At 43.2% G+C, this 17,284-nt stretch overlaps 1 protein-coding gene across 1 annotated transcript in view; it reads right to left on the minus strand.

Moving 5' to 3' along the window:
• Positions 1 to 1,042: 1,042 nt before the first annotated feature.
• Positions 1,043 to 17,284, minus strand: part of CERS5 (ceramide synthase 5) — a 44,198-nt gene continuing 27,956 nt past the window's right edge. The window contains exons 7-10 of the mRNA XM_039514897.1: positions 9,884 to 10,012; positions 9,464 to 9,570; positions 7,026 to 7,182; positions 1,043 to 2,329 (exon numbers count right to left, since the gene is read on the minus strand). Of these exons, the coding sequence (XP_039370831.1) occupies positions 2,177 to 2,329; positions 7,026 to 7,182; positions 9,464 to 9,570; positions 9,884 to 10,012 (546 nt within the window). The 3' untranslated portion in view covers positions 1,043 to 2,176. The remainder of the gene's footprint in view (positions 2,330 to 7,025; positions 7,183 to 9,463; positions 9,571 to 9,883; positions 10,013 to 17,284) is intronic.

Here is a 17,284-nt window from a genome sequence, read left to right on the forward strand (position 1 = left end):
TATATTAAAAAAATGTTAGACAGTTCTGGGGACAGACTTGAGACTAAAAGTGGCAAATGCTTACAAGAACTTTCCTTTATTTGGAAAAAAGGATTGTGGATGGTGGAGTTTGCTGTAGATTCTGGTCTGAACACCAAGACTTTGGGCTGTTTTATCTCACTGCTACTAGAGTAACAGTGCTATAAAACAGGTGAAGCAGCCAGTTTCTTTTATTAACTTTAGAGTTTCCTTAATAGTAATTGAAGTATGTGGAAGTAGATTTGGCAAAGGCTACTTGGAAAAGCATTTGGCCATTACCATTTCCATGGTAATGGAAATGCAGCAGAGACTATCTTCCAGAAAGAAAACAGCTTACTTTGGTTAAGTGGAACTACTAAGAAGATGGAGGCTTTAGACAAGTGTAAGGATACAGAGATTTAGTATAAATCTTGTATGAAGAGTCAAAGAAAATTAAAGCTAGATTACTAACTGCTGTGAATGGATGAACTAAAACTAAGTCTATTCCAAGAAAATAAATTGGTGTTAGGTATCTGCTTTAAAACACTCAAATTTGAACTCTACATTGATAAATGTAAGTTTGATACCCAGTACACACAAGGTTCTCTTGCCATAGATATACTTGAGTAGAATGCATAGTGAAAGTTTAGCACAAGAAGGGAGTTCAGGGAGGTACACTAACTTTGAGGCAATTTAGGGACATTGAATAGAAGTTACTGGAGCTAGGGCTAATGAAAATATTCATGAAGGTAATTTGTCAAGCTTTGTACACAGTGAATAATTTTCCAAATATGTGTGAAGAGCATGACACTTGATTAAAGCTCATTTGATTCAGCAGTTCCTTCCAGCACCATGCTCCCTAGGGCATTAGGGGGTTCACTAGTTTAGAAGCAACTCAACAAGAAGAGCAATACTACAACTTTCTGCAGTGTATAGGAGTTCTTATTTATATGCTAAATTTGCTCAATATGTCAAGGTGAGAAGTTTACAAAGCAGGGCCAGCTGCCTTCTTAGAGAAATGCAGTAAAAATGCAAGTCAGACAACTTTCTGAAGCTTTTTTTAATCAGAGATAAGAGTAAACAATTGTATAAAATAACTCAAGAAATTTCTGAAGTCCTGCACATGATTATGACACACTCAAGTGTCTTCGATTGCCCCTGAAGTACCATTGAGTAAAGAAAGAAGTGAAGCCTCTGCTGTCCTGATTTCCAAAGTCAGTGGGCTGGAAAGGCAGCTGCAGCAGTGCTCACTTCTGTCTTAAACACACAGGCAGGGCTGCAACCTCTGCCTGTGTGGAAAGTTAATATAACCCACCAGCATTGCTCCATCTTTGGCTAATGTCCTGTCTTATAAATATAACCAACCACATCCCATAACTCCTGTAAAAGTCTTTAAATTCACATGAGTTGCAGATATGCATGTGCTGTGAGTTTTCTAAATTAGGGTCAGGAGTGCAACATTTTTAAGACTTTGGATGGGCATTTCAGCACCACAATAGGCAGCAAATACCACTTGGTCCATCTTAACAGCACAGATTATAAACTATCATTTCTTTAGCACATAGCATCCAAATGGCAAGTTAAAACACGCTTTGTCCATCACAATCTGATTCAATGCATGGCTGTAACACAGTCACAGCAGGACTGATAATTTAGAAATGGTTTAAAAAAAACTTCTGTGCTACAGCCTGGGCAGCTTACAGCATGATGTATCTGAGTGATACTAGACCACACAATCTAAATGGATCCTGGAGTGCATCAGGAAAACATACTGAACTTGCACTGGGTCAAGAAACATTTTTGGAATGGTACCGTAACCAGTCCACAGTCAATGTCCATCCCTTCAAGCTTGAGTTGATCTTAGTAAAAACCAGTTTGTCTCACACACACACACAAAATACTTCTGCAAATAATATTAGAGATGGGACTAGGAGACAAATACAAAATGGCTTATTTTCTTTAAAAAGTGAAATTTGCATCTTTGTTTTTGCACTAGTAATTGGCTCGGTCCCTTCTGTGGTGTGAAACCTTAGACTGGTCTGGATTGTGCCCATCTCCAATTTGATGGATGTTTTTTGAGGAAAGGGGTATCTTGATCAAAGATCACTTAGGAATGTGGAGTGCAACACATCTAGATATTTAGAGACAAGTCCGTGTTTGCTGGAGACCTCCTCTGGCCTTACTCCTCTTCTGCCCATTGGGCACTAGCCACATGACCATTAATCCGATTGGCACCGTTGCTTGAAGTGCTGAAGATTCCTTTTGTACTATTTGAAGTCGTGTCCTCCTCTTCAGAGCTGCTCTCTACATCACTGCGATCATCTTTTGATACCTGAAAGTTTAAAATCAAAGGTAGGAGTGGAGGAAAGATTACAAATTCACAGGTAACAGCCGTTAGAGAGGTCTTGTCTATCTGATCAACCAGTGCAGAGTTGCCCCCTGTATTAGATTAATTGAATTATTTAAAATTGAACCTCACAAGCAGGCCCTTCTAACCACATATAGGGAGCAAGGTACAGAATTCAGAATAGGGGACCAAGTCAGGAGATGTGTTATTTTCCAGCACTCTGATTTGTTGTACAGCCTTGGCCAAGCTAACTTTTGCACTTCTAATTCAGTATTATTGCTTTCAGATCCATGGAAGGAGCCCATAGCAATATATCGCTGTTTGATCCTTCTTCAAGTAGCTAAGTTATAGCACAGATTATAAAAAAAACAGGAGTACTTGTGGCACCTTAAAGACTAACAAATTTATTTAAGCATGAGCTTTCGGGAGCTACAGCTCACTTCTTCGGATGCATAGAATGGAACACACAGACAGGGGATATGTATGCATCCGAAGAAGTGAGCTGTAGCTCACGAAAGCTCATGCTTAAATAAATTTGTTAGTCTTTAAGCTGCCACAAGTACTCCTGTTTTTTTTGCGGATACAGACTAACACGGCTGCTACTCTGAAACCACAGATTATAAAGGTGCCTTTCCAAATGGCAAATTAAATATTTCTAACACTTGTGAGTTACCAGCTTGTTCAATCACCTTTTGGTAATCAGCAGGAGGTGGGAAGAAGCATTGGTTTTAGTTGCTAAAAGGGATGAGTTTGTGTTTGTTTTTAAGGTTTGCTCCAAAGAGTACTGATGTTTTATTTAAAAAAGGAACTGGCTCCATTTAGCACATCACAATTTGCGTAAGATGCCTCCCTCTTTAGAGCCTCTGTTTACAGAGAACTACATGGTGGGTTAGTTATCTAGGGCATCAGTTCCCAAAAATATATTGATTCATGTATCACCTTTGTAAAAAGTTATTGTGAACTGCATTGATGAAATGTCAAGCACATATTCCACCAGTGGTATCTTTACCACATTTTGGGAACCCATGTTCTCAGGAATGGGTGTACACAAACTCATTTGTGAGCCAAGGTACATTTGAATGGTGGTCTGTTAGGGAAAGGTTAATTCATAGTCCTGCAAATGACACTAGGAATGCAGAAAGCATCTATAACCAGAGAGGCTCTATAATTTACATTTCTACAGATGGCCACTTTTAGGTCTTATGATCATAGAATCTGTCTAGTTTGCATGTGAAGCTTAGAATCCTCCAAAATCTCTTTCCATGCTTTACAGGGTGTTGGCCAGGGAGAGAGTCTGATGTACAATTTCAGAACAAAGTCTGAAGACTAGAGAAGTCAACCGTGCAATTTCATGGTAATTGCTCTTTAAAGTTTACCACAAGGGGGCAGTGTATTATCAGCATAATGCCAAATGACAATGTAAAAGACAAGGTGGGTGATGAAATATCTTTTATTGGACTAACTTCTGTTGGTGAAAGAAACAAGCTTTCGAGCTCCACAGAGATGACCAGACGTGATGAGCAGCTCTGTGGAGCTCAAGCGCTTTCTCTTTCACCAACAGTAGTTGGTCCAATAAGGGATTACTTCATCCACCTTGTCTCATACATCCTGGTACCAACACAGCTACAACACTGCAAACAACAATGCAACCACAATGCAACCACCTCAAATTTAATCACACACAACTAACCCAGTAACTGGCTAAATGCCACAGCTATAAAGCCACTGGTGCTGAAAGAGGAGAGCAGTCTCCTTATTTCCCCATTGCCATAGCACTGCCCTACCCTTGCACAGCCCAAGGCAAGCTCCCTGTACCCCTGAGTCTGGAACTAACACCCCCCCAGGTATACAGTTTCTCAGTGACCAACATTCCAGCAAAGTTCAGGATCAGCCCTGCCTACTCTGAGTTGGGCATACAGACTCCAAACAGAACTCTGGGAGCAAGTTTCCTGACAAATGAAAACATTTGGCAGAAAGCTGATCCCAGTTAATGATTTCCAGGCTGGGTTTTGACAGGTCAGCTGCATGTGCAAGCTTAATCTAGGAGGTGCAGAATCCCCTCTGCAGCTGGAGGTTCCCCATCTTTACCTACCAAACCCCATTTTAGGAGTTCAACTGACCAGGGAGAGGAAGCAGAAACCCCTAGATATTATTCTGCTTTAGTCCCACAGTCATTTGAAAAAAGGATTTTTTCCACCATCTGATTTTTCTTAAGTGAGAGCTAAAGATAATTGTGTGTGTTGCTACAGCCCTCTCCATCCACAGATCTCAGAGTGTTACAAACACTGAAACAGGTGTCACCTTTTTATACAGTGGCCAACGACAGTCACACAGCCAGACTATGGCAGAGTTGGGAACAGGCTCTCAAGTCCCTTGTTCTAGCCGCTAGACAAACCGGCACCTTAGCTTCCTGTGATCTGTAACCACACCTTGTTAACCTGGGAGCAACTCACAGTGAGGCAGGCAGTTTAAAGGAAGCTGCAAAATGCAGCCCATCTGAAGCCAAACAGCTTTTGAGACTCTCAGTTTTGTATTTACGTCTTAAAGCTCAGAGAGAAACACACACACATATGGTCCACTCTACAAGCAAAAGCACAGATTACACTTACATGCAAGGGATGAAACTGTCCAGCTCCAATCTGGCACAGAGAAAAGGAGTGAGAAAAGAGTGGAGAGTACAGAAGCAGGGTCTAGTCCTTTCCTGGCTAGGTCACCTGGTCAGGAGAGAAAAGCAAGGAGAGGAGAGAGATATAGACCTCCAGGTGTGGGGACAGCTACACAGACAAATACAGTACTGGGAAATTAGCAGCAGCAGCCATGGAAGACAGTAACAAATGATAGTAGACCACACACACACACCTTGCAACATGCTCCTTCCCCACCCCTCAGCAGGCCCTCCCCCCAACACACATTGCCAGAGAACTCTGCTTCAAAATATTCCTTTAGGCTAAACAAGTTCCCTACAAAGAGACCAGCCCAATAGTCTAGAGGCAGTGAAAATGCAGCCACAAGTGGGATTCAGGCTTAGTTCCCAAACAGCTAGGGTGGCACAAACATCTGTGTTACTGTCTAGCTACCCCTTCTGGTGGAGGATCAGACAGCACTGCCTGGCTCTGAAGGAAGCTGCTTCCAGCCATGACACAAATAGGTAAAAATGGGGAGCAGGATCCAAGATAATCAAAGTACTCCAGCCTTCATCCACTGGCCTTAAAACCACTGATTTATGGGGAAGAACTTGACAGCAAGCCACTCAGGGCCTATTACTAGTCAAATGCCTGTGGATTTGTCTCTTCCACCTACCCTGCTGCCTGGAAATCCTCAGCAACAGGCAGCAGGGGAAAAGAAACTGTGCTAGAAGCCCATGGATTGTGTCTGGTACAAGCATCCCCCTTCACAGAGCATTTACCTAAAAGCCACAGCTTGAAATTTTCCTTCTGTTCCCTGGATGTCCATCAGAGCCAGAAGGAGATAGTTCAGGCTGCCTCCCCATCGTGTCTTTCAAGGCACATGGAAGGACTTCGCAGCACTCTGTTCCAAAGAATCATGTCTTTGATGAAGCAGAGTCGCCCCTCCATAAGCAGACCTGGCAAGAGTCCTGGGAACTCCAGTATAACCCAACAAAGCAGCACTAGAATCAGAGTCCAGGCCACTAACAGCTCATCTAGGCGTTGATGTACTGGTGACAGGACGGCAGCTCCAAGCCCTTATATTTTTATTCTACAAGTTGGCTGGGGTGGCAGACAGGCCAAGAAATGCTTATCTTAGAGTGAAGCGGCGCGACAGGCACGAGCTCCAAGTGGGAGAGTACAGTGTGCTCCTAGGACAAACACTAACCAAACTACACTTAGACGTACCTCCTCGCTGAGGCAACTGGGCTTGCAGCAGAGAGCAGCATCTTTCCCTCTTGCAGGAAGAGCTGCCATCCACACCCCTTCTCCATCAGGAATTCATTCTAACCAGAATGTTTTGCACACTGAAACTGGACACTATAAACAGAGTCCCACTAGCCCACTGTCAGCAGGTCCCACTACGTTTCCAGTAAACTCCCTTGCCAACCTCACCTGGATTACCTTGTTGCACTGTTGGGATATGCACAGGCAGCTCTAGTCCTGGGTTACTACTGTAATGAGCTACAGATATTGAGTTCATGTCACCCTAGATGTCAGTAAAGTTGGATTTTGTAACATGGACAATTTCCCCAAGATAGTTAGAGGCTCCTAGGCAGCTCTAGATTAAACCAGGGAGCACAACCTTCCCCGCCTCTTACTCCAGAGTGACTGGTCTTCAAGCTGCCACAAGAGGGAAGGCAAAAGCCTGGATCAAGTTACCAGAACAAGCAGACCAATCCACAAACTAAACTGAACTGCATGATGTCATTAAAGCATCTGATCAGGCCAGACAGCACTATTCACTTGTATGGCCAGACCATCAAGAAGTGTGTGCTTCCCTATGTATACACTTGGGCCATGTGGGTGCTAGAGCCTGCCAAGCCTAACTGACCAGGTCATCCCTAGATGAAGTGAGTCACTTACAGAAGCAGCATACCTGCTGCCCCTTACCTTGGAGCCAGCACTGACCTCACTGAACAATGCAGAAGGCTCCCTCTGATTTTCAAACAGATGCCCTGATCCCCTCAGCACTTATGTGAGAGAGGAGCCAGCCCAGCCACAGGCGCCCTTACCTTTCCTCGCATCAGGGCCTTGTAGGCAATGCGAATGATGAGACAGGACCAGATGATGTGCAGAACCTGCAGGGTTACCAACAATCCATTGAACAACCACCATGAAGGATAAGGGCCAATCAGCTCCCAGCTCTCAAACAAGGTCGTATTCAAGATCCTGAAAGAAAATCAAGGAGCTTGTTAGATTGGCTGCTTTGCTGCTTGACTAGAAGTCCCAGTTTCCAACTCTGAACTGAGCTGACTGGGCAGATAAACAATAGGTTTCTGTCCCATTTAAACTTCTATTGCTTTCCTCTTTTCACAGTGTGATGCCCCTGATCTACTGTCCCTTGCCCAGTAGAGAAAAGCCCGAAGCTGGACTTGGGTTAAAGTCACTTGAATTATGCAGCAATAGGAGAAGATGTGGAGACTCAGAATTTAGGTTAAATATAAAAATCCACTTCCCATCCTCTTTCTCCAGGGTACGATCAGCATCCACAATGGCATCAGAGGAAGAGATGGCAATTGCTTGGATCACCAATGCTGTCTGGGATGTATATATGGCTTTGAGTGGAGAGATGAGCCTTATTCACATGCATAGACGATCTTGACCACATGTAAAGGTCAGGAAGGAATTTTGCCACCAGGGGGCTTTGAAGAATTTTTTACAGTGAAGCTGCTGTTCCCTTGCTCCTAGCCTTTTCCTCTGTCCCTTCTCTCAAGTCAAAGGAATTGAAAACCAACTAGTGGGTCAAAGCCAGGTGCCTCCTTGAAGATGGCTATGGCATTGTTCTCTTCACTGGGATTTATTGGCAGTACTTAAGGAATTTAATAGAGCAGTTTGATGACTGTTTATAAAGTAGTTACTAGGGGAGATTTAAAAAAATCTCTGCAAAGATCACTTTGCTTTCAGCATTTATTGAAAAAGTGAGAAATTAACTTTTCAGGGAGGGAATCCAGAGCCTTAGTTGCAGTTAAAAAATAATGGTTACCTAGGAACCAGCTTGTGGTGGAGTCAGCATGCAGTTTCATGTCATTTACATCACTGATCAGGGAAGGGAACCTGTACTGAGTGGAATAGCATAGCACCTTCAGATGCAACCAGCGACTCACAAGTTCTCCATATGAGGCTGAGGAATTACATTACAGCCAGTGGAAACCACATTAAAGATTTATAAGACACATTCAGTGTCAGGGTGGTGCCAGAGAGCACATTGGATCATGTCAGACAATGGCGTGAAGAGCACAAAGAGGATTGCCTCATTTGTCAGTGTAAAGCAGTAACTCCCGCCCCTCTGAAGGGAGCATAATTTGTGGCAGGCAGAGGTGACTGACATTTTCCCTATCTAGACCCCTTATTTGTTTGGAGCTATACAAAAATAAATAGGGATACTTATCCAAGGGCCCTTGGTGCCTCTGCCACAGGGACAAAACTAAAACTAAATAGGAGCTTATCCTACCCCAGAAATACATCCCTAAGAGAGGGAAAGTAGGCCTCTGCTGTTTACAAAATAAGGATATAGGACAATGACAAACTCAGGTGTAGCAGACCTTACAAGACACCTTCCCAAGGAAAACAAGACATGGACAAATACAACCATCAGCAAAAAAAATCCCACCAAGTCTGACTTTGTCCACATGTGTGTGGAGGGAAAGGGAATCTCATTCAGGAATGATTAATTACAAACATCTTAGCTAAGATTTCTAAATCCCAAAATACCCCAATACCTATTTCAAGCTCTATGCAGCTAGAATATGGAGTCGGGGCAGACAGTCTTTTGAGACCAGCTAGGTACTTCAGATGACCACAAAGCAGAGGGTCACGAACAGAACCTTGCCTCAGGGAGGATGTGCCTCACTGGCATCTCAACTTTTACAAGATCTTAAAATCACAAGACACAAACCACCTTTGGTTCTATGGGTTCGTCTACACAGGGACACTCGGGAAAGTTTGGACGAATTTACTAATGGTGTGAAGTTAATGCACACTAAATTGCTGGGTGAATGCTCTCAATTAGAAGTGGCCTTTACTGAAGCTTAACCCTCCAAATCCACAAAGGGTTTAGGGGTGCTTTAACTTCAGACCTTTATTTTATTCATCTTAGTTCCCTGTGTAGACAAGCCTGATTTGTATAATATCTGGCAGTTACTGGCTAGGAGAGTAGGCTGCAATTGATCAGCATTGTTCTCACCCTGCAGTTGGGGGTGGCATTCAGCTGCACTTTTTGGACTCTCTGCTCACCCTAGGGGTGCCCCTACAAGTAGATGGCAAAACATGAAGAAACCACTCTGACAAAACCTCAAAGCGCTGCTCCTGAGCAACACTTGGGAGGGCTGCAGCTTCATGCTGCCCTGAGGGGCTGGCTGTAATGAGTGAGAGGATCCCCAATACAAAGGCTGCCTTTAGAGGAGCGAAGGAAAAAATAGTTGACCCTATTCAGAAAGATCCAGGTACTTACCAGAAAGGGTAAATACCCAGTCGAGTGACTATGAACACAACACCAAAGAGCATGAAGGTGGCATCACACAGGCGCTGGTACTTAGCATAATTGGCCAGCTTTGCAGCCTGAGAAAAACAAAGTGTTAAAACAGCATTCACCTGACAAAATCATTTGATCACACGGAAAACAGTTCTGGAGCACTCAAGCCATTAAGTCACCAAGGAGTTTGGAACATTTAAGGACTATTATCAACTTGGGAGATGTCCTGGGGGAAAAGCCAACAGAGTGGAATCAGCAGTGTGTGTTTATGGGACATCCAGCCTGGACTGTGTGGGGAGGTGAGGGGTGAGAGGCTAGGTTTTATCCTCTTGCCTCAGGAGTGTGCTCCTTTGTCATTAGGGATGCAAAGCTCAGACAGGAAGCAGCAGGCAAACTTACCTCTAAGAGGAAGTCTGAGGCATCATGTAGACATAGCACCAGAGTTCCCACCCGCACCATGTTATTCATATAGGAAAATGTAATGAGTCCAATTGTAGCCAAGTGATGGACAAACATGATCAGGAAATCCTGAAAGGGGAAGATGAAATGTGAGGGATCTTTGGCAGCCAAATGATCACAGAGGCTTAGAATGGGGGCACCAGGACTGACAAAAAAAGGGCCACATGGTAATTTTAGGTCAGACTCTCAAGCTCCTTGTTTGCAAAAAGCAGAGCAGATTTCAGCCACAATCATCTTTACTTGGGAGGTGCAGACAACAGAGACTACAGGTCCCAGCATGCTGCATAGTGATTAACAGTTTTGCTTCAATCAAGATGGAACACTGCATGCTGGGGCCTACAGTAGTCTCCTTGGGCTGCAGCTCCGTAGCAAAGATAAGTACATCTGCAGGCCTCACTGTAAAACTCTAGAGGCCAACATCCGGCCTGCACTTTGACTCTCCCTGCTTTGGGATGACTGCATTGCTAGCATATGTCTATACGGCAAGCAGCAGTGAGTAACAGAGCCTGGGCCTACAGACTTGAGGTGTGGCACTATAAATAGCTGTGTTCAGGCTTAAGCCCTGAAATCCAAGGAGGGGGGTGGATTTCAGAGGCCGAGCTTCAGCCCAAGACAACACCCCTACATGGCTGTTTTTACTGCTGTAGTCTGTAGACTTGCTGCTGCGGGTTTCTGATTGCCGTGTAGATGTACCCCTAAGATCTACTCTAGAAATTGCTGACATGAGTAATAAGAAATAGACCTGATATTACTGCTATCAACTGGGAAAAGTCCACCAGAAGTAAGGTAAGCAGAGGCCATGTGTGATCCATACACCAGGGCTTGCCCAGCAATACAGTAACAGCAACTCAGTCCATTAAAATTCTACAGCACAAAAATGGGCCCAATTTTCTGACATAGGCCCCCCAATAGCTACATCCTGTATTTGCATCTTTGTAAAGGCATTTCAAGCAGTAAATTAATCCAATTTTGTAGTGCTGAATTCTTTATTAAAATGAATAAAAAACAGTGCCCCAATTGCTTCTCTCTCCATTTCTGCAGCTGCAAGATCTACTGCAGCATGCTTGACTTTGTATCTCAGGACAGAACAAATCCAGAAATTACAGACTAATTTTTTTGGGGGGGAGGGGGAGGGGGAGGGGGGGACACACAACAAAATCAATACAAGAATTGGGACAATTTCCTACTTTATAGATCACTTTATAGAGCAAGAGTGATAAACCGCTGGTTTCCTCTGAACTGAGAGTTTGTTTTCCAAGGGCAAACACTAAGCCAATGCCTAAAACTCAGCAGAGTGGAATTAGATTTTAGTGATCATGACCAGCCATCACTCTGCTATTCACATGGATCGTTTTTTTAAATCATTGCTACAGTCTCTGCCCCTTGCTCATCCTGTTCAGCGAGGCATTCAGTTGTAAAGAGAAGACTGGAAATCTTGTCATTGATTTCTAAAGGTAGAAATAATTCCCACATCTTTTGGATTGCTGCTTAACTGCAGGTGAATGTCACAGCTCCTGGAAATGCCAGTTAGCACCAATTTTTATCCAACTAGGGTGACCAGACAGCAAGTGAGAAAAGTCGGGACAGGGGGTGGGGGGGTAATAGAAGCCTATATAAGAAAAGGACCCAAAAATCAGGACTGTCCCTATAAAATCGGGACATCTAGTCATCCTATATCCAACTGACCTGCTTTGGCATTAAGGTACCCATGAGGACTCGCTCTGAATTTACAACATGGAGATTTGACTTATATACATACCTCATTTGGTATTGTCACTATTTTATGGATACTAATGACCAGTCAATGTAAATATAGTAGCCCATGAGACCTTTTATTATCCAAAGCTCTCAAAGCATTTTACAAACATTAATGAGCATAGCTTCACACCACCCACAACAGTGTTAGAGATGAGGAAAATGAAGTTCAGAGGTAAATACCTCACCCAATGAGACACAAATTAGTCAGTTGCAGAACTAGGAATAGATCTATCTGTCCTGTGTTTTAAACCTCCACACAATATTTAATCTCACTTAACAAATCAAACCTTAGCAAGGCTCTTCTGTATAAGCTCCTCTAATGGATCAAGACCAGGTTTAGTTAAACATGATTGCTACTCAATCAAACTTCACTGTTTAAACAAGTAACCCAAAGAGGCTTGGTTCCTTCAAGTAAATATCTTCTCATTTATTTCTCTAATCAACAGTCCTTGTCCTTGTGGAACCTTTTGTGGCTCCATTCTAAACATTTATAGTACCTCCATTTACATCCATAATTTTAAGGATTTAAAAAACAGTGTCAAGAAAGTTTAAAGTTGAGACATGATTTTTTTCAGACTCTTGTCTCCCTGCCTGAATTTCCTATTACCCTATGACCAGACAGAGTGAAAGTGGGAAACGGTGAGGAATTCAAGTATTTCTGAGGGGTCTCCCTGAGTTCTTCAGTTGAATTAAAGTAACACCCAGGGACATGTTGGAGAGTAGAAGACACTCACTACAACGACCTGTGCGGCATCACAATACATTGGGAATGAACTCCAGGAGCTCAAGATTCTTCTTGCACTATCCCTCATTTCAACATTACCTGGCTGTCAGCTTCTCTTCCTCTGGGGCACAGCCCATTTGTCCCACTGCGAGAGTGAAGGTGGGCACCAGCACTGCCAGGTAAGCATGGTACACAGGGACACTGGTCCCATGCTGTACTCATCTCTTCCCTACTTCAGTACAGCTGAACAACAGTGGGGCTGTTCATTCATTCTTCCCCCTTTCCCTAGCCACCAAACTTAACATTAAGACTGAACTCACACTGTTGCCTGCAGCTGTGTAACTATGCTCCAGGTTCATTTGTTACTTGGTTCTTCCCTTACTGTTTGCTAACCCTACAATGTGGGCGTCACCTACCAATTTAATCACAGTTGAACCTGCACTAAGCATGGACCAGTCCCAGCCCAGCCCTTGGAAAGGAACTGTCTTCCCTTTCCTGATGACGAGGAGACAGTCATTTGGTGACAAGATGCCAGTATGGGGCAAGTACACATTCTGAATACTGAATGGCCTGGGGCAAGTACACATTCTGAATACTGAATGGCCTGGGACACGTGGCTTCCCTCATTACATGCCAATTAAATGATTATTTAGAGATCAGATGCCTCAACAAGCTCCTTACTTGTCCAGGACATGAAGCAAGTTCTGAACATTACCAGCAAGGACAGTACTACTTGAAATCCTCAGCTATGCAACTCAGCTACTGAGCATCAGAATCAAGAAAGGAAAAGTCTGCATGCTAACCTAGAACCAGACTTCTTCATGAGGGTGCAGGGAAGAGTAGCCAAGCAACTTCGCAACCTAGTCAACAAGAGCTAGCTGCATAGAGGGAATGACAGCCACTTGAGGGGCGGTTAACAGCAAGTATCGCCAACCAAAAGAACTGACAGTTCAGAGCCCCATAGAAACAAAAGGCAAGTAGATCCAGTTACCCAGGCTTTAAATATCTGACTGTGGGAGAAGACCTGTTTAGATTGTTGATTTAAGCTTCTTTGGGAATAGTGACCCAAGTAGTAAAAAAAAAAAAAAAGGGTTTTACTGACTCATTGACCCTGACCTAAGGAATGTCAGGAAGGTGAAAGCGTTCTGTCTTGTCTGGCACTGTTTTCTATGGGCAGAGTTTTACTGGAATAGTTTGCAATTTCACAGTCTACCATTGGAGCAAGGGTCCACCAGCTGAGCTTTTTTCAAACAGACACTGGGTGAGGTGCCCAATGTAGGTGCCAGCAATCAGGCTAAAATGAGACTGCAGCATCTGACCTTTCCTCCTTCACAATAAGGGGTAGAGCATCATGGCCTTTGGAAGAAGCCAACAGGAAGGAGGGCTGATTTAGTTCTAGAAACTTGGGCACATTTCTTACATAATTTTACTCATACAGGCAGCCCACTCCCAAGGAGCTGTCAAAGTCTATCAGTGGCTCCTAATGAGCTAAGAGCCCCATTAGAGTTTAATGAAAAGTCTTTTAGCAAGGGCCCTATCCCTAGTGTGAATGAGGTCATGGAGAGTCCAAACCACAGATTAATTTTATCAACTGAACTCTGATGGAAAGAAACACATTTTACTTTGGGAGGGGCCCTTGTGGCAGGTTTAACAAGGTTTTTTTCCCTAGTAGGGATGTAAAATGTTAACCAATAAGCATCAGTCTTATCGATAATGTATTCAGTTAATGATTAAACTCCCCTGCCAGCCCTGTGTTCCCAGAGCAGCAGCCGGTATGCTGGGCACTGGCCAGTGGAGCTCCGCATAAAACACGAGGGTGCTGCAGCACCCTCGCACCCATAGTTCCCTGCCTACGTTGTGAACATCTTAACGGTTAAACATTTAACTAATAGAATTTTAATAGTTTAAAGGGTTACTTTTTTAAAATGCTATTTACATCTTTATTTCCTAGCTGCATCCAGCCTCCTCACTTGGAAGGTGGTACGGTGATAGGGAATAGCCAGCATGGATTTGTAAAGAACAAATCATGTCAAACCAATCTGATAGTTTTCTTTGAAAGGGTAACGAGTCTTGTTGATAAGGGAGAAGCGGTGGATGTGGTATACCTAGACTTTAGTAAGGCATTTGATATGGTCTTGCATGATATTCTTATCAATAAACTAGGCAAATACTACTTAGATGGGGCTACTATAAGGTGGGTGACTAACTGGCTGGATAACCGTACTCAGAGAGTAGTTATTAATGGTTCCCAATCCTGCTGGAAAGGTATAACAAATGGGGTTCCACAGGGGTCTGTTTTGGGATCGGCTCTGTTCAATATCTTCATCAACGACTTAGATATTGGCATAGAAAGTACGCTTATTAAGTTTCCAGATGATACCAAACTGGGAGGGATTGCAACTGCTTTGGAGGATAGGGTCATAATTCAAAATGATCTGGACAAACTGGAGAAATGGTCCATTTCACAATCAATCAATTTCACACATGCAGATTGGGAAGAGACTGTCTAGGAAGGAGTACGGCAGAAAGGGATCTAGGGGTTATAGTGGACCACAAGCTAAATATGAGTCAGTGTGATGCTGTTGCAAAAAAAGCAAACATGATTCTGGGATGCATTAACAGGTGTGTTGTGAGCAAGACACGAGAAGTCATTCTTCCACTCTACTGTGCGCTGGTTAGGCCTCAGCTGGAGTATTGTGTCCAGTTCTGGGCACTGCATTTCAAGAAAGATGTGGAGAAATTGGAGAGGGTCCAGAGAAGAGCAACAAGAATGATTAAAGATCTTGAGAACATGACCTATGAAGGAAGGCTGAAAGAACTGGGTTTGTTTAGTTTGGAAAAGAGAAGACCGAGAGGGGACATGATAGCAGTTTTCAGGTATCTAAAAGGGTGTCATAACTAGGTGGGAGAAAACTTGTTCACCTTAGCCTCTAAGGATAGAGCAAGAAGCAATGGGCTTAAACTGCAGCAAGGGACGTTTAGGTTGGACATTAGGAAAAAGTTCCTAACTGTCAGGGTGGTTAAACACTAGAATAAATTGCCTAGGGAGGTTGTGGAATCTCCATCTCTGGAGATATTTAAGAGTAGGTTAGATAAATGTCTATGCAGGATGGTCTAGACAGTATTTGGTCCTGCCATGAGGGCAGGGGACTGGACTCGATGACCTCTCGAGGTCCCTTCCAGCCCTACAATCAATCTTGGGTGGGGAGTATGCTGGAAGACTCATCTTGTAATCAAACCCCCTGATAACTTCCTCTGAGCTTGTTGAGGCTGGTAATATCCAATGCAAAAGGTTTATTAATAAAGTTTCCCTGCCTGCCAAGCTGTCCCAGGAAACCTTTGTTTTCTAGGCAATGTTGCAGATAGATGGAGAGTCTCTACCCAGGGCAAAAAGGCCAAGATAGAAGCAGAAAAAACCCATACATAAAGCTACTCTCCCCTCCCACAATACCTATCTGCAGCACCCTCCTTCCTCTACAATACCAAGCCTACTCCCCTGGGTTCTGTCTCCCTCCCTATAATAATACTCCAGCAGCAACTGTTTGATTTCCCTCATTGTCAGATGAAGCTTCTGGCCCTCCCAGCAAAGTGTCTGATAGGGACTTTGTTAGCACGCTCTGATCAGAGACTGGTCAGTCCACTCCCAGTTTAAGTGACTGGGCTCAAAATGCTACATAAAGAATAAGAATAGGTAAGTGAAACTGACTGAACAACATGTGAAACTGACCACTCTATTTTCACTGTGTGAAATGCAAAGACTAATTAGGGTTAATAGCTGAAAGTAAATTAGATGACATTAGAACTAAAAAGTAAAGTTATTAGCAACAGGAAATCTTAATTTAAGAAGTTATTAATTTCAACCTGATAGCATCCCCTTAGATACAGTACCATATTTCATACTGAAATGCACAAATTATGGTGTTTCGTCCAGCTTGGGTGGAGCCTGTGAGACAGGATTCTTGTCACATCAGTTACCACTTATACACAATAAACAGCAATCTATTTACACACAGCCAGATTTCAATAAAAGTAAAAACCCGTAACTGTAATCTGTTAAAATTGTGCTTAAGAGTGAAACTCCAGGCTGGCACTCAAGCACGGATTTGATAGCATTTAAATGATAACATATTACAAGATTCACTTCCTCCCATACACATTTCCTGTCTCTTCACTATTTTCTTGATAATTGCCCACTAATGTCCTACTTTTTCTCCTTCACCATAATCCCCTGAATTCAATTCCACTGCTTAATAAATCCTGGGGAATATTTTACAGTGGCCAATCCCTGTTTATTTCTCCCAGGACTGCATAATGCATCTGTACTGATGGGGTTTTAACTGAGAAGCTCCCAATTTGAATGGTTACTTGACAGTGACCAGAAGTCTAAGGAAGTTGCCTCCAGTTTGTGCTTTTCAGTGTCTGTTTGGTTCAAATGTTTGGATTTAATTTCTAATCAGATTCTGCATTTTATCTAGACCAATCCTGACTTGCTAGCAGTGCTTCATCTTCTAGGAGTATTTGGTGTGCATCGAGAGACTGCTGAAGATGGGATTACTCAGGTGGATAATCACAAATAATGTTACATCTCTATGGGTTATTTACTGTACTAAAAACAGGAAATCATACCCAAAATTTAAATCTGTGAGATAAGTGCCATCCAGACACAGGTGTGACTAGCTTTGTAACACAGTACTTCCTGAAACTGGCTGGGAAGATGCATATCAACCTGCTTTATGGGGTTGGAGGAATAACTTGGAATCCCACTTCTTGACTGGGGATGGGAAGTTCTCTCATCAGAAGGGAGTAAAGATATATCAAGTTAACAAAGCCTTGCTTGATCACATAAACAAAGCCAAAAA

Source organism: Mauremys reevesii, linkage group 25 (genome assembly GCF_016161935.1).
Source record: "Mauremys reevesii isolate NIE-2019 linkage group 25, ASM1616193v1, whole genome shotgun sequence".
NCBI lineage: Eukaryota > Metazoa > Chordata > Testudines > Geoemydidae > Mauremys > Mauremys reevesii.